General features: G+C 42.6%; 2 protein-coding genes, 1 long non-coding RNA gene and 1 other non-coding gene across 4 annotated transcripts; 2 read left to right on the top strand and 2 right to left on the bottom strand.

Moving 5' to 3' along the window:
• Window positions 1-2,028: 2,028 nt before the first annotated feature.
• LOC109632307 (cholesterol 24-hydroxylase) lies at window positions 2,029-7,612 on the bottom strand. Its single transcript, XM_020091528.2, has 15 exons — window positions 7,370-7,612; window positions 7,210-7,287; window positions 6,987-7,068; window positions 6,822-6,895; window positions 6,253-6,339; window positions 5,958-6,096; window positions 5,716-5,826; window positions 5,476-5,638; window positions 5,093-5,158; window positions 4,835-4,907; window positions 4,675-4,759; window positions 4,483-4,593; window positions 4,052-4,140; window positions 3,874-3,940; window positions 2,029-2,919 (listed from the first exon to the last, which is right to left on the bottom strand). Exons 1-15 carry the CDS (start codon window positions 7,516-7,518, stop codon window positions 2,755-2,757), a joined length of 1,539 nt encoding a protein of 512 aa, XP_019947087.2. The 5' UTR covers window positions 7,519-7,612; the 3' UTR covers window positions 2,029-2,754.
• LOC138405499 (uncharacterized) lies at window positions 2,799-3,437 on the top strand. Its single transcript, XR_011239242.1, has 2 exons — window positions 2,799-2,975; window positions 3,097-3,437. It is a non-coding gene; the product is annotated as an uncharacterized lncRNA (long non-coding RNA).
• Window positions 7,613-7,662: 50 nt separating the features above from the next.
• Window positions 7,663-7,735, top strand: trnat-ugu (transfer RNA threonine (anticodon UGU)). The gene has a single exon. It is a non-coding gene; the product is annotated as a tRNA-Thr (tRNA).
• Window positions 7,736-13,768: 6,033 nt separating this feature from the next.
• On the bottom strand, window positions 13,769-26,655 carry ism2b (isthmin 2b). The gene is made up of 6 exons (XM_020091544.2): window positions 25,955-26,655; window positions 21,470-21,721; window positions 20,124-20,457; window positions 18,302-18,439; window positions 18,118-18,186; window positions 13,769-17,505 (listed from the first exon to the last, which is right to left on the bottom strand). Exons 1-6 carry the CDS (start codon window positions 26,063-26,065, stop codon window positions 16,988-16,990), a joined length of 1,422 nt encoding a protein of 473 aa, XP_019947103.1. The 5' UTR covers window positions 26,066-26,655; the 3' UTR covers window positions 13,769-16,987.
• Between the last annotated feature and the right edge of the window lie 930 nt (window positions 26,656-27,585).

The following is a 27,585-nucleotide window of genomic DNA, read 5'->3' as shown; positions in this document are numbered from 1 at the left end:
TGGATTAGAACTAACTGGAAGGATACAAATCAGTTGCGGCTTCAAACATTTCTGGTTTTCTATGGAGGGCTGCATCCAGCCTTTCTGAACGTACGCTGAGGAACAACAGCTATGGTGCGTAGATAATTATTGTGTTATGTGGGTGAAATATGAAGTTAAACAAAACACTTTGCTTCTGCCCTCGTGTTGTCCAGAAACATTTGTTTGGCAGTGACATACTGGCTGTCACTTCAGTCGCCAGTGGAGCAGGGATAGAGATGATGTGAGGCAGATTGATTATTGTATTTATATGAGTGGCAGCTCACAGACACATGGCCGATACCTATAAATAGAGATGCGCTGCAGCAAGAACAGAGGAAGCCACACGGTCCGTGGTTCACTAAGACCAGATTAACAGTATGACGCACAGTGGTATAGACCCGAGTGAGGTTGATGAGAGGTGGGAGAGGACGCAGAAAACTAATACTGTACAGAAATTTAAAAAAAAAAATTGCCTACGTTATTCGCTTATGATTCCAATTATTTAACTCCCCTTTACCTTTTTTAATATCCTTTTCTCTCTTGTCGTCATTATTTAATTACATTATATTATTATTGTTGTTGTTATTGGGCATTAAGCTGAGTAATACCCTCCTTTTCCCTCTCTTTCTCCTTTGGAGAAGTAACTGTAAGGGATTAATATGATGGGGAAAGGGCAATTGGCATTCCAGGGAGGATAAGAGGTGCACAGCAGATGTACAATTACCACACACAGGTTGCAGAAATACAGGCTCAGGTCTTCATGTTTGATCCATGTCTGATGTGAGGGTTTGGGTCCTTGCTATGTCAAAGAAACCACTGGTGGTAGGAAACACCAGCGTTTTCCACAATAAGTGATAAGAGATCATTCAGAAGACGTCAAACTTCATGAACACAGGAGAGTGCAGGTGGTGCCAAACACCTCTCTGTTGACTCAAGTTCCTTTCATTCTTTGGGCCCACAGTTATTCCTGCAAGTTACACATTGGGTAGCTGGGCTGTTTTCCAAAGAACTCTCTGAGGAGTGACAGGTCATTTAGGACACGGCAGCCAGAGCTGCACCTCACGTCCACAGAGTTCAAGTTTCATGACAGTAAGGTTGATCATCTACTTTTAGGTTGCGTGCGAATCTGATTGGTTGTGTCTAAATGTCGACTCGTGTGGAGTGTGTATGTTCATCCATGTTAGTACATCCAAACAAATGCAGGTTGATTGGACCCTACGAATAAATATAAGTGTTTGTTTGTTAACCCTGTGGTACACCTGTCCAGGGTGTACCCTGCCTTTCACCTAATGTTAGCTCAGATCGGCTCCCCCCACCCTCAAGGTTTAAGCAGTATAGATAATGGATGGATACCCAATAGATTATTTGGATGAATCCATTAAATGATCTGTTACTAACAATTTATGAATTATCAAACATAGGTCTATGTTGCCATAATCTCATGGGAGAATAGATATTGAAATATGTCGCACCCAGATTTTTATATTTGGTCCAAACAAACCACGGTTCACTGAGGTCAAGTTTAGCCACTGTCACACTGTCCAGTTTGCTGGGATGTGGACAAAGTGATGAAAAAGGCCAATCTCTGAATCTTTCAATAATAAATGCGCTTTCATACAGCTAGTGCTCTTGTGCGTTACCAACAGCTGCTGGAAGCCGTGCTGCTCCCCACAACAAGTTATTTGTACATGTAAGTTCACAATCACAACACAGATGTTGTTTTAGAAGGAAACGCCAACGTGGAGGCAGCTGTAAATGCTGCAGCTTAATAGCCCCTAACCATTCAGCTTGTTTCACTTCCTGGCACACACAACACCCACAGCTGATCTGCAAGAGCTGCAGAGTAAAACGACAGAAGAGGAGAAGAACTGGATGAAAGAGCAGGTACATTTCAAACATTTGGACCTAACAACAAACCCTGTCTGCATATGTTTCCTCTCTGTGCTTCAATGACACACATCTCAAAGGGAGGGATGTTAGTAGAAGAAAACAGATAATGGTTCATCAAAAGTTTTCATGTTTCTCATTTTTAATCTACATACCATAAAAAAATACCACTCAGCAGTGACAATGGTACACACTTTGTAAGCACTGCTCTTAAAGCAGCAGGTGAGTAGGAATTGACTGTGCTTTGAGAGCTCAGCAGACAGGCTCGAGACACATGGCCAGAGCACCTGTACTCTGCATGCTCACCACACAGCCTTTACAAAATAGAGCCCGACCGATATGGATTCTATTAAGATTTCTCATATTAATATATTGATGTTGTTATTAAACCCTTTAACCCTAAAGTTTATCAAAAATATTTTGAAATAAAAGGAAAACCTTAAATTCTTCCAAATATATATAACTCGAATTAAGATAATAAACATGTTTACATAAAATGTAGATAAAACATAAATATGTATGAACACCTTTTCCACATTGTTTAATCTGAATTACTTATTCTGTAAAATAAAGGTTTTTCATGTCCGCAGACATAAACACTGATAGATATGTCTATGAAAGGCTCCTATTGGCCAATATTATCAGTCAACCAATATATCGGTCAGGATCTATTTAAGACCATGAAAAACCAGGACAACAACATATGAACTGAGATGTTAAAGCACTTCAAACTGAGCACAGACAGAGAAAGTAATAAAACAAAAGGCATTCAAAAGTTAAAAAATATCAAGTGAGCAACCCGGCAACCTAATATCTGCAAACAGACTGTTACATTGCTCTCTTATGTTACTGTGTGGTCATCTCTTTGTTATTATTCCTGTGTCTGATAGAGCACACCACTCCGCTCCTTGGTCTAAGTGTGCCAGTGTCCACCATGTCAAAGGTCTCTCCAGGGACAAGGGTGAAATCAAACCTCTGGAGCAGCTTGGCCATCACCACTTTAGCCTCCATCTGAAAACACATTCAGGGTGTTTACATGGCTGTTCAGACATGGTATCAACATGCATGTAGGGTGACACCGTCATAAGTTCAAAGCTCAAAGTTTTGCTAGAAAGTGTCTCCTAATGTGTCTCCAGTGACTCAGCTGTGTGCTTTTTGCCGTTGTTTTGTCTGTGTTTCCTGTTTTAGTGTGTGGCTGGCTGGGGTGTGTCTTCCTGGTTTCTGTTCTCTCGCCATTTCATCTGCACGCCTGAGCTGAATTCCACAATCAACTTATTGGTCTCAGTGTGTGAAGGTCCATCTTACAAGAATCCACTAGATCATCATACATCGTCTGTGGTAGAAATTCTACAGCTGTCTCCTCTATCCTGCACTTCCACCTTTGGTTACTCTGCCTGTTCTCAGTCTCTGGTTGCCTCACCCTGCAGTGCCCTCAGTAAAATATCTGCTCTGCTCGTCCTGCCCCAGTCTGTTGGCCACTTGCATTTCAAAAATCATCAGTAAATAAAAACGTACATCATTGCAAATAATGTGTTTGTGTTTTTCTATTCGTGTGTGAGAGAGAGAGAGACAGTGGGTCAAGGGGAAGTTGAGCAAATCAGTACAATGTGCTCAGCTATGTAATGAAATAAGTAATTACTCATTTGAAAAAGTAAAACATTTAAAATCAATTTTAGTAAAAAACTATTTAAATAAGAAAAAAAGGGAGTTGTCGGTTCTGACTGTAGCACATCAGAGGATATCAGCTGAGTGGGTGGTCCTTCAGTGTGGCCCAGGACATTTGGGTTCACACAGTGAAAACAGACCACCTCCGAATGTGGACTGATGAGTGACGGTATCACAGATGTGTCCTCCATGCATCTCTGGTGCATTCACACCGGAACTTAGAGCCACTTGTAAATCAGTTCACCCAAGAGACATGTCGATACCAAGTATGTGTCACATGTATATTTTGTCACCACCCACCTGAGCAAAGTTCTGGCCAAGGCATGAGCGTGGACCGAGGGCAAAAGGGTAGTAGCAGTAATAAGGCCTTGTAAAACAGATAAGACACAACCTCATTAAATGTACTTCTGACTTTTTCGTGGAGCAGCGCTCTGACACAGCAAGAATAAAATAAAACATGCCTTTGTATGCAACTCACTTGGGGGCATTTGGGTGAAATCTGTCTGGATCAAATTTCAGTGGGTCCTTGAAGAATCTGTCCATTCTCCCAGTCACATAGGTGCTGAGCTACATTTCAGAGCAATTCATTGAACATGAAACAGAAACACACTATAAGACATTTTTAAGTGTTATCAATATACTTATTTTGCAGTCAAATTTAAGCCAAAACATTTAGTCATATGTATCATTTAGTCAACAAAGGAACTATTTTTTATTACTCATAATTTCATACAGTTTTGCAAACAAGAAAATGCTAAATGATCTCTCTTGTCTAAAATATGACTATCAGATATATTTTTCTGTTTCCGTTTGGGAAATTTGTTACGTTTAAACACAAGAACTGGAGCCAAGCACTAAACTGGGACAAAGAGGTGGAAGTATAAAAACATTCAAACGCGAATGACTCACCATACAGTTGACTCCTCCAGGAATGTGGATGCCGTCGATGACCATGTCTTCAAGTATATCACGAGATGTGCCCGGAGCCGTCGGATAGATCCTCAGAGTCTCCTTCAGCACCTGAGGTGAGGTCACCGTGTGGGTCAGTTCAGGAAATGATACCGGTTTGTCATGATCTCTAGATGATTTCCTGGCATATACCTGTGAGAGGTAGGTCAGGTTCCCCAGGTTGTCATAGCTTATCTCCTGTCTCACCCCAATGACATCATCCACCTCCTTCTTCACTCTGAGAAATGAAACACAATTCAAATAACCATCATTCAGAAGTTCCATTATTTACAATGAGTAATGCCGTTCTTACTTCTCCAGTATATCCGGATGTCTTGCCAGTTCCATGACGCAAAAAGCGAGTTGATTAGCTGTTGTTTCTTGGCCTGAAAATGTACAGAGTAAACTCACACACACACAGTGCTGGACTATAAATATACTTTCAGAATTCATACTGAAACAGATGGATAGACACATTTTACTGACATTTTGGGTTTAATGTCCCTCTTATGTGGTCAGTCTTAGTTTGTGCTACAGAAAAAGGAAATTCTTAAAAACAACAGAGACTCACCTGCGATGAAGAACGTCACAAAATTGTCCAACATAGACTCCTCATCTTCTTTAGTCATGCTCCCCTCTGGAATCATCAGGAAATGGAATCAACAAGTCAAGTAATATTGACTTATCTCTATATTACTTATAATCACAGGTGTCCATCTAGGATTAATGTGCATTTTTCTGTACTAACGTCTACGTATCTATCTACGTTTCTAATCTATCCATTTATGTTGCTATTGATGTGGAGAAGTGAGGGTGTGTATATTGAAATGAAAATGTTCGATGTTCTTATCTCGATCCTATTGTTTGCAGCTGCCATGACCCTGTTATAACACAGGAGCATTTAAACATAATTCTTATCCAGTATGAGTGAAGGTGAACTTTAGGGACTGTAACCTTTGCCAGCAGCTTTGATGATCTGCGTGAGGATGTCCTTGGGGACGTCATCGCCCTTTTGCATGGCGTTCTTTCTTTCATTGATCCACTGAGCTCCGGTTGCACGCAGGAGGCGGCACGCCTCCCTCACTTCTTTAATGAATGATCTGTTCTTTGGATTTAACTGGAAATGAAGGACGTTTAACAGTTTATGAGCTTTTAATCATATTAACTCCAAACAAACTGGTAGTGAAGACATACCTCAAAAAAGGCGTCTCGGATAAAGTGCACCATCCCTTTTAGACATGTCTCGATGGCTTTAGGGAAGGGTGACGTATTCTGCAGCAGGTCTAAATCCACACCAAAAGCAATCTGAGAGTCAACAGGGAAACAAACATATATATTGACATAGTAGCAACAGTTGGACGAGTCTTTGCATGAGAAAAAAAAAATTCAGGTTAGAGCAGCTGCAGAAGAAACTGTAAAACAGATAAACACAATACCTTAGCAATAACGTCAAGAGTAACACAGTTGAAGAGGGCAAGCATGTTGGCCTCAGTGTTACTGTCCGCAGCATCCGTTAAGCTATTCATCAGTATCTCTGCCCTCTCGTTGAAAGCGCCCATCAGACCTCGCAGATACCTGCAAGGAGTCGCAGTAATAGACAGCAGAATAGCAAAGTGAAGACTTAAAAAGAGTTGCCCACTTTCCGAAGAGGCTCTGCAATGACGGTAAACGCTCAAGGTTAAGGCTTCACCATTCTGTCCCTCGGTGAAGAATAAATCATAATAAACTCACAAGCTGCTGAACGCAGGGTCCATGATGCGGCGCTGTTTATACCACTGCTCATGGTCCCGTGCTGTTAAGAGGCCGTCGCCAAAGAACCTTGAAGAGAGGGATTGAACACAATTCTTTCAAAATAGTAAAATAAGGTTGTACATGATTTCACATAACAAAACAGTGATCCAGCAACATCACACAAACATTGACAGATTACTTGACTGGACATTACAGTCAGTGCTGGGCTGATGTGGAATGTTTGGGGCTGATGCCAATACTGATATTAGGTTGTAAAAACATTTCTGATACATACAGCTGATGTTTATTTAAAAAATGGTAGTGTTTCTTAAGATGTCGTTATTGAACGAAAAATATAGAACTCAAATTAAGATATTTTAACTTACATGCAAATCTTCTCTGCATTGTTTTTCTCTGAAATAATATACTCAGCACTTATATTGGCCAACTTTGCATTGGTGGGCCTCTAATTAAAATGTAGGACGCTCAGTTGTGTCAGAACTGAAATGTTGCTTGGCCAGTTTGACAACATGGTTTCTGTGTATACATGAGCACCACTTATTTACTACCTTTGACCAAACAGGTAGAAGAGTTTCTTGTAGACAAACTTGTCTTTGGGGTACTTGGGGGACATCAGGATTTCCTGAAAAACAAAAGAGGGGGCCACAGAAAGACAGTGAATTGTGCTGATTCATGCTTATGCAACAGAGGTCAGTGAAAGGTGCAGTGTTTACCTTGGTAGCCTCTGGACAGTAGACACACAGTGTAACGTAATGAAGGATATTTATCCTATAAACAGGCCCGTACCTCTCTGCCCTGTGGAAGACAACTTACGGATGAGTTGGACTTGATCATCTCAAATGTAAATTTACATCCAGATGAGCTGAAGACGTAGTTACAAGTGGGAGAATACACGTGTGAGGGTAGTAACACACACACTGAAAAGAAATCGCTCACCACTCCAGGAACTTGTCGTGAATTATCCCGTCATTGTTCATGATCCTCAGAATCGTCGGTGAATGCCCGAAGAAAAAACTGCGAGGGTGAAAACAAAGTGTCACTAATGTTAGCTGAAGCTCGACATCAACACGAACAGTGACCGAGCCACTCGACTTACTTGTCTCTGGGGGGCCCGGGTATGTGATCGTACTTCATGTGAGAGTATTTGACCGACACGCAGAAAGAGAGAAACGCGATGAGAAGCAGAACGAGCAGAAACACCAGGGCCGGAGCCAACCAGCCCAACAGGACGGAGGAGAAGGCCATCTTACTGCCCAGGCAGCCCGGAGGTGAGGCGGGGATCAGTCAGGTGTAGATCTCGGTCTGTCGGTCGTGGGTGTGCCAAGCATGAAGTATGTACGTGTTATGTGTTCATATAAAAATTTCAGCCGTTTCCCATGCAACTCAACGGGCTCCATAGCTCAGTGGTTAGAGCACTGGTCTTGTAAACCAGGGGTCGCGAGTTCGATCCTCGCTGGGGCCTCGTGTGGTGAATTCCTTTTTTCTTTTTCATGTGTTTGTTTTTCCTGTTTCCACTGAGATAATAACTCTGTTTGAATATCTCTTTCCAAAACCACAGCTGCACACCGCTCTAAGACAACAACATTTTACCACTCACAAATTAGAACCGTATGAAATAATATGAAACCGTGAAATTGAAAAAAGAGTTAAAGATTGCTCATCTGATAGAAGTGAAGATGTTGAGTTTGGCGCCCTGAGGTCTGAGGCCCGGTCACCTCCACTCCAGATTCTTACTCCTGAATTCTAATCATCAGGAGGTTCTCCTACAAACAAGTTTGAACTTTTTTACTGACACATCGTGAGAATGGGGCCATGTCACTCTTATCTAAAGATCTTTACACGTATCTGTTGTATCTAGAGCGTCATTCAATGATGACACAGACAGTTTGGCAAGAACTTTCTCAGCAGTCAGATTCATGTTGGTTGTTGAGCCTGTTTTAATGAGGCTGAACAAGATGTGGATATGTGTCATGCACCCACTGCACCTTCAATCTCTGGTTCACCAGAAACATGACACAGACGTGAGTGACAGTTTCCCCCAGCTTTAAAAGTTTGAACCAAACTGCGCTTCCTCCCACCTCCGAGTTCATCCCTCAAACGATCACTTTCAGCTAGGAGAGGCGAGGGAATACCTCCATGACTGAAAATAGGATCCATATCGCCAAGCGGAGCGTGGAAGTACGTAGCTTGATGTGCTTCACACACATCAGATCCCGCCTGTTTTCACCTCAGCTGCTGAAGCTTAAAAAAAGCCCTCTCTCAGTTTATTCAATTGCACTCATCTCCTGGAGCACAGGATTTCAGAACCTCGCACACACAAGTGAGAGGCTACATGATGCAGATGGACATTGTGAATCAGATGTGTAAAAATATTGGCTGATCATCACACTCACTCTGCGGTGCTAAAAGGGGCTAAAAAGGCTGCGACAAAGTCAGTGTGTGGGCACAAAATCTGCTGCTGTCAGTGATCCCCAGATGAAGCAGACTGTGCAGCTTTATAGCAAAAAGTTCTGTGAAAAAATATTCATCAATATCTGTTTTTTAATTTTTAGCTAATTTAGCCACTGCTGTCATTTTATCAGATCGACCAAAAAAAGCCCACACACTCACCTGGTAATCATTCTGGAGGCTGACATGAAACTGGAAGCAGTGAACACAACACTAATCTGAGCACCATCGCACAAAAGGATTATTCTTACATGGTTAAACAAAGCTGTTAATAGACACTCGATGGGGACAACGTACGCAAAAGACAAAAACAAGTCTACATTCCAGTCTGTGCACGTAGAGCATCGTTAGAGCATTGAACTAGACACTGAATTTTTAAGGTCAAAATGAAAAACTAAATTCTTATTTTGCAGTTAAATATAAGCAAAAATATTAAGTAATATTTATCATTTAGTCAAACAAAGAAACATTAATTGGCAACTATTATTAATTTCATGAAGTGTAAACAAAAAATTGCTTAATTATCTCTCTCATCCTCTAAAATATGACTATTAGATCTATTTTTCTGTTTCCATTTGGGACATTTGTTACGTTTAAACACAAGAACTGGACTCAAGCACTAAACTGGGGCGAGAGTGGACAGGCAGGTGATGAATCAGGACAGAAACCAGACTCACACAGGGAGCGGAGCTGAGACACAAAAAATGAGCAGCCTTCATATCATCGAAAGGCCAAAAAACAATGCAGGATAAGACGTCTCGGAGACAGCACCAGATTGGACTGACACACACACACTCACAGACGGGGGGAGAGACACACACAGGGGGATGGGGAAATGATGGAGAAGTGCAGATCCCAACAAGTTGTAATGTTTCTTGATTTTGATTGGGAGACAGTCGACTATCAACGATGAAGTTATTCTTCAATAATCAAAATAAATGGCTGATCAATGCATACTGTATATCAAATTGGCCTGACGTCCACATTGAGTCCCGTGTGTTTACTCATGAAGACCAGCAGGGGGTGCTCTATGTCAGTACTTTCCTGTCTCAGCGTTTTCTGTGGAGGCTCGCCAGGGGACAAAAAAGACAGATTGTGTTTCTCCCTCAGTTTTTTATTCAAGAGCGTGGCCTTAAATTTGTCATTTATTAATTTCACTCTTAGATTGTGCAGTTTGAGGAGAAGGACTCAAAGTGAATCACAGGACATCAGAGCAGTTACATGAGAATGCTGCAGTTACAGTATTTGCAGGAGGAGAGTATATTTGCTTGTGGGGCCGGTGTTGATGGATTGGGGGGGGGGGGGACATGAAATGAAAAATCGATGAAAGTAAATGACCACAACTCTGATTGCTTTGTTTCCCGGTGTCAGAACATGCACGGTCAAATGAGGACTCGTCTGTTTGGGTTTCGATCATTCTTGCAAGACAAGATCTCACAAAAACAAAATCCACTTTCTCCCTGCTTGTTTACTACAATCCAGCCGCCTCTGTCACCATGGCGACCTCATACCTGTGCATATTGTTTGCTGTGACCTCCGAGCTTGTCTGCATTCTTATCTCAAAAAGATTGTGCACTCATAGTTTTGGTCCAGGGTCTCTGCTCTGTGTAAACGCTGGAGGCTAGGGGCCGTTTGATGTTGTTATGGCTGGCCCTGTGCCGCCCGAGTAAGACTGCATCTGCAGGGCCCTCACGTCCAGAAGGTATTGGGTTGGCCGCTCTTTTGATTATATTATCAACAGAGAGGTGGAGGGGGGGAGAGAATTACGACTCCCACTGGACATGTATAACAAAAGTTTGTCGAGTCTGGTTAATCCAAAGAATGTGAGTTATTCAGAACCCCTCTGAGGATATTCATGTCCAGTGTCGGGATGTTCGAGCTGAATATTGTTGGGGCTTGATAAAAAAAAAACTTTTGCTGGTCCTTGGTTTGGGATATTACAAAGCACAGAACACTTTAAAGAGGAAAGAAGATCTAGATGTCTTATTAATAATTATGAAGTTGACAGCCATGATTTTGAGTGAAGTTTAACTGAGACGTTAACGCCCTCCCTAGGATACATTGACGCAACTTTCAGTATCCCTTTTTTTTCTCCTATAGAGTGTCCTCATCAGGTCAAACTTGAGACTTGCCATGTTCTTTGGTTTTTAATAAATTAGTTACAATTCAAAACATTGAAAAGAAAATTCAAATTATGATCTCTTCATTGTTTTGCTTATTTCTCCTTAACGCATCTGAGCTCAATTTAAGATCAATGAGATTTGAACCATTTTCTCATACTTCTTCAATTTAGCTCCCGAGAAATAAACCTGATCCATATTTAAGAACTTTTCTTTAGTCGTCTCAAAAAAATAGATTTCTTGAGATGTAATTAAGAACCAAAAGAAAACTTGATTGGCTTATGTAAACTATCTGAAATTTAATTTTAGTCAAAAGAAAACTCAGAGAAGCCAATGATCTCCCAGTTAGGATGATTTTATTGATTCCTTTTTTGACTTCATGTTCATCGGGGGAAAGTAAAAAAATATAAACTTAAGATATTGCTTCCATGTCTCTTTCTTGGAAATGTACAAACCACTTACCAAGGATACCAGTGGTTGAATTCAATCATCCACAAATAGGCCGCTCATTTATTTCTCATGAGACAAAGAAAACGCAACATTTTCCTTTCGTGTTTTCCGTCATTGGATTTTTGTCATTCTTGCTATTTCATCACCAGTGAACCACTTGTGTCACCTGTTGAGGAAGAAATATAAAAATCATATGCACATCACTCCCTGTTAAATGTTATTCTTTCTTCTTAAATTCTCTCTCATGGGTGGAGGCTCCATTTCGAGGTGGCTCCTGTTGCTGGTCTCAGAACAAGGCCTTCCTCTGTGTCAAGGAATGAGGTGAGTCCAGATAATCCATAGGATCCTAAGATCCACTGGCATCCATATAAGTCCTGTTGGTGGAGCAGCTGAAGTGTGTGCATGAGTTTGTGTGCACAGGTTTCTTGGCAATAACACAGTATGTGGTTCATGACTTCTGTGACCCCCCCCCTGCGTTTCCGTGGGGCGGGGGGTCATTACCCTCATTAACAGGGGAGCGGTGACTTTAAGGGGTCGTGCTGTTTGCAGGTTGACCAGCCGCAGTGCACCCAGAGGAAATCTCATGTTCCTGCCAGCTTACAAAAGTAAACAGATCTGAAACCACTGAGTGCTGGCATAGGGCCTGGGCCACCGGCACTATAACCAAAGGAATGACTCACACCACACACACTCACACACACACACACACACACACACACACACACACACACACACACACAACATGCTCTGGTGATGGCAATCCAATCTTTCCACGTTTTGCATGTGAAATATTCCACGCTAAATTGAAACACAATAACGTCGGCGAGCTTGAACGCCTGTTTAACCGCAGCGTACTTCCCCCTCTCCGACACATGCCACCTGTGAAGTGCCTTCACCCTGGTTTACAAGCAACGCACCCTCCTGGTAACTCTGCATTCTATATTTCTGATAACATCTCTTGGGTTTTCAATCCTCTCTTTCATGTCCCCCTTTTCTTCCCTCTTCTGTTTCCCCCTGCCTCAGTCTCCCTCTGCGTTCTCCTCACATCTGCGGTTATTTATCTGTTATTCCGCGGCAGCAATGTGGTCAACATGTGTCTGGCTCGGCTCCACGCGGCACTCATCTGTAGTCAACTTAGGAAATCACCGGAGGACCGTAGTAAACCGTACCAAGCTCCTTATCGTTTACAACACAGTGGATACATAACAGAGGGATGGACTTCTAAATATCTCCTTTACTTTAGTTCATCCTCCATTAATTGCGTCCCACTTTTGACCTAATGTTCTCATGTGAAGGCGTAGCTGTGTTTTTTTTCTTCCTCAGTGACGGCAGAAGTGAAGGATAGAAACCATGGCCCACTGGATTTAGAGTATCCGAGAGGAGTATTTGGATTCCCTAAGCCTATGGATTTAGATTACCCTGACCTTTGACCTTTAAATCTCAATCTCATTTAATCCTCTAGAAAAGCTATAGGTTCGGACAACACGATAGAAATACTGTAGATCAACCCAGAAACCTCAGTGGAGCTGGATGACGGTGATGGTGGTGGTTAGATAAGGCAGGCGGGAGCTTAAAAGGTTAAATGTATGGGACAGAAGGGCTATTTTGTCTGCCGGGTCAAGTGGAATCACATCTACATCATGTTGATGTCCAACCTGCTTTTTCCTGGAATCTTTATAGCCGATGCCAATCCTCTTGCTCTGAACCATACACTGTATATAAAGATGAATGGCGTGACTGCTCCCCTGGTAGCTGGCTGCAGTATAGGTCTTAAACCCTGGCTCGTCCATGTTAGTGGCTGATTAAAAACTAGAAGCACTCATAAATTACATTTCTTAATGATATTTCAGGTCATTCGAGGTATTCTCATCACACTGTTAGTCCTGGGGCTATTTTGTTTGTTTGGTTTTAATTGTGTGAGACATGATTGACAGCTGAGACGGACTCACAGTTGGTCGAGTGTATTTATTGGGTCGGACCTCGCTGCCACGGCTCTGTCTCCTGATCACTACCGCACAGACTCTGGCTCCAAAATAGCAAGATGGCAGCGTTTGTGTCAGTAATATTTTGGCTTCATTTCTGGATGGTGGAAGACACGTAGTCCATCTTAAATACAAAATTGGTTTCCTCGTTTTGTCTGTGAGTTAAGCTGGAGCCTCATATTTATTTAATCAAATCCATGTTAAGGACATTAATAAAGAGAAACTACTGCTTCAACATAACACTCTTCTCTGGAAGTTTCAAACATTTGTGACAGAGAAAGCTGGTCTGTCCCGCCGGCTGTGGCATGTTTGTACTAACCGAATGCTTGCTGCACTGTACCTGTTGGAGAGGAAAGGTATGGAAAAGCTTGGTAAGTCAATAAATAGCATAACTACTTGGTTGGATAAGGGATTTTTTCTCTACAGTGCTGTGCTTTGCTTGGCTCCCCTTCACAGGATCTGGAGTGTGGAAAAAGAAACGACACACTAAAAACGTCAGATGAATGCAAGGTCTTTATATATATATCGTCAGCATAATTGCAACAACATTTTTATTTATATAGCACTGCAGTACAACGTAAAATGAAACACACACTTGATGTTGCTGCACGAAGCAATATGAGGCATGTGGTTTCCCTTTTGATACGGGTGCCTTCGTTTTTCAGTCGGATTAGTGCACCATGTTGAGTATAGAGTCATTTCAAAGCTTCGACAAAGTTAAAAAACAAAAAGAGAGCAGACAAATAAATACTGTACAACACCATATATGTAATACTAGATTCAGAAATCACAAAAAGATCATGCTCCTCTCAACAGAAACTTGATATATGCACTCTCATAGAACAATGCAGCATCTCTGGTGAGTTACCCTTCACAATAACACTACCATCTAAACAAATGGCAAACATGAGTACATTTTGAGATATCATTTGCATGTGTGTGTGAGCGTGGATTCAAATATATACACGTGCACACACACAATTGGGTGACAAATGAGAAGGAAACCCAATATAAAGTGTCTCGGGCCACCACAAGCCTCCAGAACAGCTTCTATAAGCGTCATGAGCTCAACAGGAGGGTTTACACCATTCTTCTAAAGGTTTCCCTCATTTGGTGTCAAGTGATGAATAATAGAGAATAACGTGTAACACGCCCATCCAACATCTCCCAGGGGTGTTCAGCTGAGCTCTGGTGACTGCGAAGGCCATAGCATATGATTCACATCATGGTCATACTCAATGCTTTTATCCGCCCTCATACTCTTTAACATTTGTTAGGTTGCTCTGTTCATATACTCATTTCTTTCCTTCAATTTGTCACCAATCTGTATATAAAGTGCCTTCCTTCAAAATTGGGGATTCCAAAATGTAAATGCACATCCGGAAGCAGGGTTCCTGACAAAAAAAAGGTTTGGAGTGAACATCCATGGAATCAGATGGGATAGAAAGGGCCATTCCTGGAGTTAAAGGATATTTCTTAGTAGGTTTAAAATGATTGTCACTGGCTGTTTATTGGGGAAGGTGTAAAATCATAACACAACTACTGCTACAATGCTAAAAAATTCTCAATTTCTACTATGGTTACACATCAGCCTTTTCTTTTCATTGTGCTATACCTAACGATGTTGGTGCATGTTGGGAGTGTCCATTTGAATATGAACGTCCTTTCTATCCAATCAAGTTCTGTGCATTAACCTAAAGGACCCTAAGCCAACATCTTAAACTGCAATGACACCTTTCTGCCGCACTGACAACAATAATTCAGATATAAGGGATCTATTTGCTTTTATAAACTGCACAAAAGTATTATCTCTCACCACTTTCTGGATTACACACCGATAACCCTGACTACTCTTCACCCCAATACACTTTGTACATAGTCTGATAGTGCTCCATTGTAGAGGTAAATGAACAAATGTGTTTATCATGGTCAGATAGTCACCCTGAGAACATTGTAGAGATATATCTATGAGCACAATCTACTCACTGTATGGCTGATTCTTTCTTTCTCCCACATTTGCACTGAAGAGAAATAGGATGTTGGATTTTACACAGGCACCAACAGTCTGATTTTTTAACTCTTTGGCACCCAGATGATATATATTTTCCCAGGCTGTTAAAAATGTGAGGAAATGCACAACTTCAATCTATGTGACAAAACATTTGAAATCAAATGTGCTGTGTTTTACTAAAGGCTCTTCTCACAATTCTCACAAACAAGCTCAATAAAGCAATTGAAAACTTCAAATGATGAATTAATCATTTATCTCTCAGGTTCACATCTCAAATTCTTTCATCATTTCATCAAAAATGTACATTAATGTGAATCCATGTGGCAGTTTTGGGTCTTCTTATGTCCGACACCCTTCATTCTTTCCAAACTTGAAGAATCTGTTGGGCTATGCTTGTGTTTGTTGCATTAACACAGCCCACGTTCATGTTTTCATTTACACCTGGTGTTAAAATGTGTTTGGGTGAACGTAATGCAAGTCTGTCCTCAACTCACAACAACGTGGATGGAAATACATAATCGCATGTGACAGTTCCAGAACAGCGAGGTAGCAGCTAGGCAGCTCCAAGCTATTAGCCATTAAACACATGAATCAGTCCTTCCTCTCCTCAGTCCTTAGCAATGGACTTCATTCAACACACTTGTGAATGGAGTAAATAAGAGATCAGTTCAAGATGGCTTCCCCCCCGCTTCGAAAAGGAAACAAACAATAACGCAGCTTCAGGAATGACTACCATCATCTTCTCCTCTGTTTTTGCTTATTGTTTTTTGGGAAAATGTGTAGTGGATGTAATGTGAGTTGGATGGAGTCATTAAAGCTCAATCAGATCTCAGGCCACATCCATACTACTATGTTTTTATACGTGTCTGTGTGTCCCACTGGACACAGGGATTGATGCAGATTACTCAAAAAGTAGCTTGTCTCAGATTTTAACTGCACAACAGCTGTTAGCAAAGACAACAGGGTCAGCAACGCTTGTAATTGATTATCCATGTTGCGTGTTTCTTTCTGAACAACTTTGTTTCACTCGTCCAAACTCAAACACAGCTGAGTCGATGCATCTTCAAACAAAAGGGTAGTGGTGTGAATGTAGCATCGGTGACTGGAGTCACACATTAATACCAGGTGTAAATGTCATCACATTCAAATGGTATCTAGATTGAATCTGGTCGTGAGACTCTTACTGCCAGGTGTGAATGGAGTCATACATTTCCTAAGGTAAAACCTCCACGAAGCATGATCAGGATGTTAACCATATGTTGCTATGGTCAATCACAAGCGCTCCAGGACACCGTCAAAAAAGCCAGTAGGTAGACATCATGCTCACACACACCCAGGAGAGTGTAGTGAATAAAAAGAGACAGAGCTTGATGTCATGCCAGATGTGTAAATGGTTGGCAAGCAATGGGAGAACACTGCATTTTTTTCCATTCATGTAATTCAGTTCAGTTCAGTTGAGCCTGTTGTCAGGACACGGTGCCAAATCCTAACTTGAGACAGCCACACTTCACTTCATCTTTTCTAAACCCCACACATCTGCCAATCACAAACGTGCATTTCCTCTGAGTCATCAATGCATGATTAATGGCCGATGCATGGTTTAGATGTAATATTTCGTGACTTTTAAGGTAGACAGCCTCCGTTCAAATTAGGATTGGGCCCTCTGACTCTCTGAGTGAAGTTGTACTTTTGGCTGTGGTCCCTCAGTACTCCCTGGCCTCTTCTAGTTCATTCATGAACACGTCTTCGTGGGGGTTTGCTGGGCAGCTCAGCCCATTGTTGGGCGGACGCACCGCATGGAAGCGACTCCAATCTCCCTTGCACAGGATCCACGGCAGCACGTCCACTTTGAAGTGTAGCTCAGGTGAGAACTCAGTGCTGATCAGGTTAGGCGTGCCTGCGCCTTTACCCCGCGTGATCAACCGCCCACGCTCGTCATAACAACAGTGCTGTGCTGCGAGAGTAGACAAGTCACCAGAAAGTGCTGAGCGGATGCAGCTGCGTGCTGACGGCTTGTAGATGTCCAGGCGCTCCTTAGAGCCACTGGCATCACGCCAGCGGAACTGCCGGCCATGAGTCTCGTCATAGACACTGACAACAGTGTACGCCACTTCAGAGGGGTAGGAGCAGGGACAGCTGGGCAGCTCAGACAGAACCTGGTGGAGGTACCTCTGTAGGAACTCACTCTTACAGTTGAGCCACTTCTCACAGCTGTCCACATCTGTTGGAAAGAGAACGACAATACCACATAATGTCACGGTTGTTCATGGTAGAACTACTGGAAGCATAAACATCTATAGCTGCTTTCAGACACGCACTGAACTCCATCCCCTGAAATTTAATTGGAGGGGCTGCATGTGAGAGCGCAAATTACAGAGTGAGAGGCTCCAGACATTTTACAGAGGATTCATCGCATAGAAGACACAGACCAATATGTCAACTTGGAATGACAACAAGATTTGTGAGCTTATGGTGATGAGGGCCTGTGTCAAAATGGGATTTTGGCAGCGTTACGTCCTGCCTCTACCTGCAGTGCCCCCCCCCTCCTGAATGCTCCAGAGATATTTGTGTTGTTAACGTGTCTGAGTGGAGACTCTCCTCCTGCGTTTCTTCAAATGTGAAAGGCAAACTCTGCAGAAAGTCTGGACACAATTGTGCAGACACTCTCTGGAGTTTATCTCTATCAATGGCATGTTGGGTTAGCGGGTTCTATCAGATAATATAGATGACAGAGGATGGTTTGTAAAGTTGTGCAAAAGAGTAAAGAGTGTAAAATATGACCCTGTAAACAAATGAAAGATGTTATGGGGGATTCTTCATTAGATGAACTCACCTGTTCCAAATGGCTCCGTGCCATTCTCCATCTCGAAAGGAAAAGGTTCTACCACAGTGTTGACATCACCTACAGAAGAAGGGGGATATGTAAGATGTAGATTAAAAACCAGCCAGAACATAGAAATTATAAAACCAAATTGGTTTGGTATTTGTATTTCTCCAAGATGGAAGTATAATCTCACCGGGGCAGGGCTCCAGGTCACACCTAGAGGCTTCTGTCAGAGTGCAGGAGTAACCACAAGACTTCGTCCTTTTCCTCTCACCGTATCCACACGTCACCGAACAGGGAGACCAGGAGGTCCACTCATCCGTCTCCTTCTCTGTGGGAGAGAAAATTCAGTGACTGACACTTTCACGCTCCATTTGACATGGAGAGATTTCAATTAAAGCATTTCATTATTGTAAAAAGGTGACTTCATTTCACAAGCTCATAGGAAGCAGCTTGAAGGTGTCGTGTGAGATTATAAACACACACAAAAAGAAAAGCACCTTACAGTTTTGTACTGAAGTGAACTCTGCGTGTCTAATCCACAATGTGTTTTCTTGGTTTCAGACTCCATCAATTTAAATGGTAGTTTTCTGCTGCTCTAACCTTTCCCATGCAAACCCATATTCTTTTTAAAACGGCTTCAGTAAAATTAGAGAGAGAGAAGCTGTGCTGTGGCTGTCTGCCTCCGCACCATGTTTCCTTGTGGTGTTAATAATACTGAAAACAAGTCATTCTTGATTAAAGGCGAGGTGGGTGCAGAAATACCAGCCTGGGTGTAGCGAGCACCCAATTTTACTCTGTGGGCGCTGCCAGCTCGCCATGTGGCCATACGAGAATAAGGTCTCAGGAGATTCTTAATTACAGAAGAAGCGAAGGCAGACATCCTTGATTTATGTTCTCAGAGTCTTTAGATGTGACCACTTAATAGGCATTGTTGCCCATTGCTGGCTCGTCTGCGTGTGCAACATTTAAACAGAGAGAGTCTTTATATTGGCAGATGGAAAAGGGAAAGGATATAGAGGAAAAATATGCAGGTTTTCAGACACTTGCTACAGAGTTTTGAGGTTAAGTTACAAAGTTTGTACAACCACAACAACCTTAAAAAGGCAGTCAACCATGCACACATTTGTATTTATGGGAAATGTCTTTGACTCTGGTAGATCGTGCACTAATTTACAGTCGGACTCACACACATTGGCCTACCCACTGTCCAGCTCATCAAACTTTACTCTTTTTCCATCTCTCTTCTTTCAGCATGTACCTACTGTACTCTCTCTCTCTCTCTCTAACTCTCATTATTTACTATTTTTACCAGTGAATTGGTGGCAAAACTTTTTTCCCATCAGAAGAAGGCAGAATTAAGAGGGGGAAAGAGCAGTAAAAGTTATGTAGGGCCCTGAAAGCCCCCCGAAATTCTTGAACAGGCTCAAAAGGCAGAGCCGCCGAGGGCAGTGAGGGCCGCCAGGGTCTGGGGGGGGGGCCCATGGGGTCCCGGGGAAGGATGAAAGAGCCGGCCGAACGGCTCCTGTCATTCTGAGTTCCCAATCTGCCCTCTAATTGTCCACAAGCAGAGGGCTGTTTTGTCCCAGGGAACATTGCCGGCCTCACGCTGCCATTAGCAAGCGCATCTGACCCATCTTCAAAAGGCAGGCCTCCGCGACCAGCACGACCAGTGTCGACTTCAAAGTGCCCATAACCCACAATGTCCTGATGGTCGAGTGCTCTTGCTGCCTCGCATGCTGGCATCATTTAGTTCTCTCTGACTGTGAAGACAGTTATCATGCAGCTTCCCTGAGCCGCCCTGTTGTTCTCTCTCTCCCTCTCCACTATCCTCTCTCACTTTCTGTCTCTCCTCCCAGACATTCACATCATCTCTTCTATGATACAAAAAAAATTAATAATTGAATCACATTTTTTTTCCTTTGGTTCAACCTGCAGGATTGTGATTTCTGTTTTGGCATCATATGGTGCCTTCACGAGTTGTGTGAGTGAGTGTACCACTTGGCATAACTAACCATAGTAACTCTGCATTGGATCCCAGCCTTCGTTCCAACGAGTGTCCCAGTCTCCACCCACTCCGCTGGGTAAGGGTTCCTCGCTGCCATAATCCAGCGAATAGTCTTCCTCCTCCTCTTCCTCACCAGTTTCCTCCATCCCCGATCGGCTGTTGCTGTCCTCGCCAGAATCGGCGTCGGTGTAACTCCAGAAAAGAGGCCAGAAAAGCTTTTTGCCGCCAAGCCAATCTACTGTGGAAGAGGGGGAGGAGGAAGACGAGGGCAGCCAGTCTTTGTCGTTGGCCAGGTCCATCTCTACCTCCATCTGAGGGTCGTCCACAACCTCAATGGTCACCTGTGTAGGAATAAAGAGAAGAGGGAATCAGTTTAAATTGTGTCCCTCTGTCATTAAAACTTCAGTACCACGAGTACCTTCAGGCAGCTTTAGTGCTTGACTTACAAGCTCTTTAAGAAATCAACCATCTCAAATCTGCGGAGGAGTATTTTAGCAGGCGAACACTCTCTCCCCTGATCTAAGTCAGCCAGGCAGACGTAATCATGAGCATTCAGCCAACTAAACAGTCGTCGCAGGGAGAGAATTTGAGCATTTATTCTGGATAACTACCTCTCATTACCTCAACATGACTCATCCTAGATGCTGCAGTGCTTCCAACGGCCTGCTTCGACTGATGTGAAGACCAGGGAACAGGAGGACTACAGGGGAAATCTTTTCATAACTCTTTTGATCTCAGTGTCACAGTTAGGAAGGAAATATGAAAATATGATTTGGTTTAAATTGTCTCCGTTGAGTATATTGTTAGTGTCAAGAAGAGCACATCTGGTCAATATGCTGCATTAAAGGACATTTCATCTGTCTCTGTACTTGATGTAGACGTAGGCCTGCATCATTAAGTCCCTCGAACAACATCCTGATTATGTTGACCAGAGAGCAAAAGAGGATAACTGCCATGAGGTAAGTTAAACAGAAAAACTTTTTGAACTTGTCAATTTAAGAGCAGATGATGAGGATTTATAAGCACAGATCGCTCTTGCTTATATTTTTATGTTAGTAATAAAAAACAGTCTTTTGAGATTGCTAATTTATTTCACATTAAGGAAAATATCATTTTAGATGATACAAGACAAAACTACCCGATCCTCCTAGAATAAAGGGTTTAAATTGAACCCATAATTCAACAATTATTGATTATTGTACGAGTGAAGCACACAGACTATACTTGGATTGGCTTTGTTATATTGTACAGAAATATACAGTATTCCTGACCCTGTAGATATCTTGAAGGATGTCTTAACTGCTGCATGTGCCCAGACACAGAAATGTGTGACACCTGTCACTCTCCACTCACCTGTATGTTGGGGTTCTGTGAGTTGATGTCGGCGTTGGCCAGGTCTGGAAAGTTCTGGAGATCCAGGATGAAGGGTTTGGTCTCCTCCTCAGGCTCTGGCTGTGGGAGAACCCCAACAGAGCGGTGCTGCGGGTGCGACCACCTCCTCTGGTGGCTGTGTGGTTCGGGCAGCAGACTCTGCACCTGGTTCTGTTGCTCCAAAGTCTCAGGGACATACTGGACCCCACCATTGTGAACAGGGTGGCCGTGACCCTGATAGAAAGCAAAAATCAGGACATAGGATTGGTTATTTGGGGTTTAACTTTATTAGAAACTATAATCTGGAAGGATTTTAAAAGATTGAATTCAAGTTTTCATCTAGGCTGATGATGTGCAGAGATCACCTTCAAATATCCAAAGAACATGGGCAACTGAGACAGCATAAGGTAGTCACTGATACACATGCAAAGGCCAGGTGCTATTTTAATGCTATTGAGAAAAAAAATCTGTCATTTATTCTTGCTCACTGAGGTGTGTACAACAATTAATGCTCTGTTTCCAAGAAGAATCCTTGAAACCATCTACCATCTCACGGCTTGGTCAGCAATTCCAAAAACCCCTGAGGCATCCAACTAAACAGCCAAGTGACCAACCAGCCTTCGTTCATTTCATTCTCTTCTTTTTTTCCCACAACAGTCATGGCATCCAGGCAGCGGACAAAGAGGGGCCTGTGCCAGAGGGATCCTCTTTTAGCTTTAATGAGAGGGCCTGGGAGGCGTGGGACCCCTGGGCTGGTGCAAGTGTATCTGAACCTGCTGTGCTGCCGCCACTATGGCCACCGCTTCATGTGACCTTCCAGGTTGTGACTGAGATGGAGGACCAGCAGGGAAATGTTGAGATTAATGGTAACATTATAATGGAGGGGAGCTGGACTGTAGCTGGAATATAGTCACTAAAAGTGGATTTTTGCTTGGTCTGATCCTCCAGGGTGCACGTCTCTGTTTCAGCTCTAATAGGACATATATCTATTCCATTCCTGGTTCTGGTCAAAACCAAAAACCAAACCATACCAAACTCTAATGAACCCTGCGGTCTGCTATTCACTCATTAATATCCCGAACACACTTAAGTGGCATGAACTTATGATTGGACAGGACCTTGAGTTTGGACCTGAGCCAGTTTGTGGTCTACTCGGAGCAAACCAGCGGCGGTTAGAGGGGCTAAAGAGGAGAAGAAATGTCTGAATTAATGACCGGTCGGTTGATGATTTATAGTTATGGCCTTGGAACAGGGAGTACTTTTCACTGACTGCTTGTGATTGTCCCATAAAGAAGCTATGTGGTCGGACAAATCCAAGCATGTGGACACAGAATGCCTGTTTAGAGGAGAAGCCTGTCAAGCATGATAAATGATGGATGAAGAGTTGGCCCCCTCCCCAGATATCTGTAAACTGGTGGAGACAAGTAGATAACCTTTTTGGGATGGTTAGCCTTTCTCGCTGTAATTTCATCCACTGTCTGAAGCAATTGGTCATATTGAAATAAATCAAAATTGGCCATTTACAACAGACATTTTAAACACATTCCAATACTAAATGCTAAATATTGCAAGAATGCTCATGTACATCTTAAAATATTTTAAGACAATATGCAAAGTGTAGAGCTGAAACAGTAATCCATTAGCTGTTAACTATTATTATAATTTAATCGTTCAAATGAATTTTCAAGCAAAAACGACAAAAACATTCCAGTTAAAGCCTCAAAATTATTCAAATTTGCTGCTCTTCATTGTTTTCTATGATTTTAAACTGAAACAAACAATTAATTTGACGATATCACCTTGGAAACTCTTAAAAAAAGAGTCTAAAGCAAACTAATTAAACAAATTATCTTCTATGTCATTATAACAAATAATAAAGATCCAGCTTCTCTCATATTTCACCTGATTTCTTTCTGTCTGATCAGACAGCTAGCATGATTACTGTGTTCCTGGCCTGTTATTAGCTTCAGTGCACTGAGCAGTGTCCGTGTACACCTCTCTCACATCCTCTAACACCCAAGGACTTAGACAAGTTCACGAGAAAGACTCAGAGTCATGAGAGGCCACATACTTTCACACCCTCCTCATCTCGTCCTGTTACACATCTGGATCCTGTATTCTTTCGCCCTGTATATCACTCTCTCCTCCTTCCTCCCTCCCCCTCGTTCTCTCTGATCCTGCTCTCTTCCTCTCGGTAGTGGAGCTGTTCTGATCAAAGGCCCGATGGCTGATGGCGTGCGGCGTCTTTAACTGGGGAACTGTATGGATGCAGCAGGGGACCTCAGACTGGCGTGGAGACTGGCTTCTCTCCACAGAGAGACATCAATGACAGATCCACCCCTTTGGCAAAGCGCTGTTGTCCTCTTTTCAAGTGACTGAGAAGAATGGATCCATTTTGAGCTACTGTTGTCGCTGCTGCTGATGGTGACACACATTCAGGTTAGGGAGAGGAGGACGGGATGGGGCTGAGGTGAGGGGCGTGAGTGGGATCTGGTGGATTCTGGGGAGGCAGACGGTGTGGCAGCCCTGATTTATGTGCCCGCAGATATCAAAGGCCTCTGCACTTGGCTGTTTCCAAACCATTACAGAAGAACAATAAACTATGGGCGCTCTTTGATCGCCGCCTCTTGCAAATGGAAACGGGACAACAAATGCATGCCTGGTTGAATCAGGGTGAGGTTGTGGAGGTTAAGCTGGGAGGTTGGGAGTGGGGGGGGGGTGGTTTGGGTGATCAGGACTAACGATATTTGGGAAAGAGGCCACTTCAAAACAAACTCTTGCTTCTCCTTTGCCAAGAGATGGGGGGTAAAACCAAAAAACAGGAAATTCCACATTAACACAATAAAGAACCAATGTAAACAATCAGATGGATGACACTTGACCCCCCAGCCCCAGTGCGAGGGATGCCGAGGGTTCGACTTATTCTGGTTACATAAGCAACTCGTTACCGGGCACCCGCTTTACTGAGCCTCCCCTCCTCCTTCTCCTTTCCTCTAATCTCCCCTCTCCATCCACCACTTACAGACACGCATCCAGCAGGTCACAGGCGGAGGTACGGAGTCACCAACTGCAGCCCTTTTTGGTGAATGAATAGAACAATCTCAACAAGCCGCAGAGAGATTTTTTTTTTCCTCAGTAATCATTCCCCTCCCTTCTTCCCTCCATCCCTCCCTCCCTCCCTCGCCCTCCCCTTTCCCTCTCTCTGTGTCTTTCCCTTTGCTTTGACATCAATCAGTCAGATGATGAGAGAGAGAATGTCCCAATAGGGCATCCATGGGAGGCCACACAAGAAGGAGCCGGTTTCAAAGGCAAAAACTCAACCCTGACACAAACACACACAAACAGACTTTGATATCCAAATACGTCCGTGTGTAACACAAACATTCCCGTAGACACACACAGGCACAACACAGTACCCAGTGTGTGTGTGTGTAGAGAGAGAGAGAGAGAGAGAGAGAGAGAGAGAGTTTAGATTTATTATAGCAGGATGTATGCAGAGGGATGGGAAGGTTTACTATACATGGAGAGAAGAATGGAACAAAATAGAGCAACACCACCTCTACTCGCTGCATCGATTCAATTACTTGATGTATGTTTTAATAAGAATTAAATAAACAGTGATAAGGTTAAAGGTGCAGTGGGTTTTGTCTTTAATAATAGTTATAAGATATTTTGACATTTTTATGTGCAGTAAAAGCAGGAACTTTTCTAAACTTTAAGTGAAAATGATGTTTCAGTGATATTGTCCCTGTTATTTTTCTTAAGTAGACAATGAAAGTAAATGACACAGTTACTGGCCTAGCTTATAAGGCTAAATATAATGTAGTGTGTTTTATACTTAATACAAGTTATGCTACAATAATATGACATTTGTAGGAACTTTTTAAAACTCTAAAGTTTGTGTGTGTTGTTTGCATGATTTTGCCACTGTTATTTCAACTAACTTAATGATAGCATGTGTTGTTTATGGCACACAATTACTTACTACCCTAGCTTACATGGTTAAAGTTAAATAAACAGTTTATGGTTAATATAAGTAATGCAGGAACTTTTGAAAACGTACATTCAAGTTTTTCTGTGATGTTTGCATGATATTGCCACTGTTCTTTCAATGAACTTACATTTAAAATGATAGCATGTGTTGTATATGGCACACTATTGCTTATTTATATAACTAAAGTTAAATAAACATAATGATTAAATCAGTTTCATGTGTAATAAAAGCTGCACAGGAACTTCAATGTTAAATCGACAGTTATACCAATAACTAATAATAATGTTAGACTGTTTTTTTAAAGGTTTCTGTGCTAATAAATACAAATGAAACGGTCCAGCCGTTAGAAACTCGTTAGCTCTTGCCAGTGACAGGTGAGCTTGTAAGAGTCGCAGCTGCTTGAAACTTGCTCAACTATGAAGAGAGGTGAAGAAAAAGAAGACGTGAAGTTGAAAGTTGAGGATCAGACGTACCTTGTGGGCGACACTCTTGTGTCTGGTGGGGAAGCCCGAGCTCAAAGTGAGCAGAAGCACCGACCAGAGCAGGAGCAGCAGCTGGAGTCTCCTCGCGACCTCCTGACGCATGTTCTCCTCTTCGTGGACGTTTGAAGAAAAGAAAAAAAAGACAAAAGTTCTCTTGTCTCCACTTCTTCTCTGTGGACGAGTTGTTGTTTTGGAGGAAGCGGCGGTGCGTCCCTCCACCTCCTCGTCAGCAGCTCAGACTCGGGACAGACCTGGCGTCGGGAGGTGTGGGACTTTATGAAGATGCGCACCAGCGTGGAGAGGTGGCCCGCGCGCTGTCCATGTCTGGCACCGGCGCCTCCTGCAGCAACTGTCAGTCCGTGTGTCGGCTCGAGTCCCGCTGCTGCCTCTTCTTCTTCGTCTTCTCCTTCTTCTTCTCTCCCCCATAAACAAACCACGGAGCCTTAAGTACCACAAACGAGTCTGATCACCCCACGCACGATCTCCCCGTCCGCACCGGCGCTCGCTTATTCGACCGCTTTACAAACCGTGAGTCATCCCGTTGTGGGTGGGTGGATGTTTTCTTCCGATGCGTTGACATCTGGAGTTCATCGCACGCTGCGCCTTTTTCTTAGCCGCGATGCGCTAATCCATTATCCTGCTGAGGTTCATCCACCGGTTCCACTGCGTGTGTGTGTGCGTATTGTGTGTGTGTGTGTGTGTGTGTGTGTGTGTGTGTGTGTGTGGCTCCAGCCAACCGGGTTCGGTAAACTTGGCTTTTACGCACGCATTGTGCTGCAGGAGTTGGGGGCTGGATGCTCACAGCTGTGAGAGGGGGGGGGGGGGGGGGGGGGGGGGGGGGGGGGGGGGGGGGGGGGAACTGGGCTACTGGGTTTATTGATAATGTTCAAGGTTAGATTTACTCATAACCTGCAATAATCTAAACCAATCTTAATATCATCGTTTTATTTGTGACATTTAAATCATCTCTCAAAACTTTCTTTGACTTAATTGTCTTTAGCTATTATTTTTGTTTCTTTTATCATTTTCCTTTGACAACAATTTTAAATGGTGTTGATTTATTTGATTGGTTGTCCTTGAGTTAAGATTTAGTTTTATATAATTTGCTGCTTTTGATTTTAAATGTGATTGCATTGTTATGCTTGTTGCCTATTTTAAAAAGTGCCATAGAAATAAATGTATTATAATTTGTTTCTACTGTCTCTTAAACCAAGCCTTTCTCTATAAACTTGTTTTGCCCTTTAAGACGGACCAATTCATAGGCTTCTTTTAAATCCCTTCTTAAAACCATAAGAACTACATTACAAGATTCCACTACACTTTATGATTCCACTAATCCTATTGATTTAATGGTAAAATTCGAACTATTTTATTGTTCTACTATATGTCTGTTTAATTGTTTTATTCTGATTGAATCTTGTAAAGCACTTCAAAACATTGTTGACACGGGTAACACAATAGTTGAATACTATTATTTGTCTTTACTGTTAAAATAGATTGTTATCTAATCCGTCTACTAAATAAGAATATAAAAAATATATATTTTAGAACAGTAATGAATGACTGGCCACTATGGACTGCAGGGTAACAAGATGTCAGTGACTTAAAATAATGAACTGTAT

This window comes from Paralichthys olivaceus, chromosome 19, assembly GCF_024713975.1.
Source record: "Paralichthys olivaceus isolate ysfri-2021 chromosome 19, ASM2471397v2, whole genome shotgun sequence".
Classification (NCBI taxonomy): domain Eukaryota; kingdom Metazoa; phylum Chordata; class Actinopteri; order Pleuronectiformes; family Paralichthyidae; genus Paralichthys; species Paralichthys olivaceus.
The sequence above is the reverse complement of the archived record's forward strand: the minus strand, read 5'-3'. Positions and strand labels throughout refer to the sequence as shown.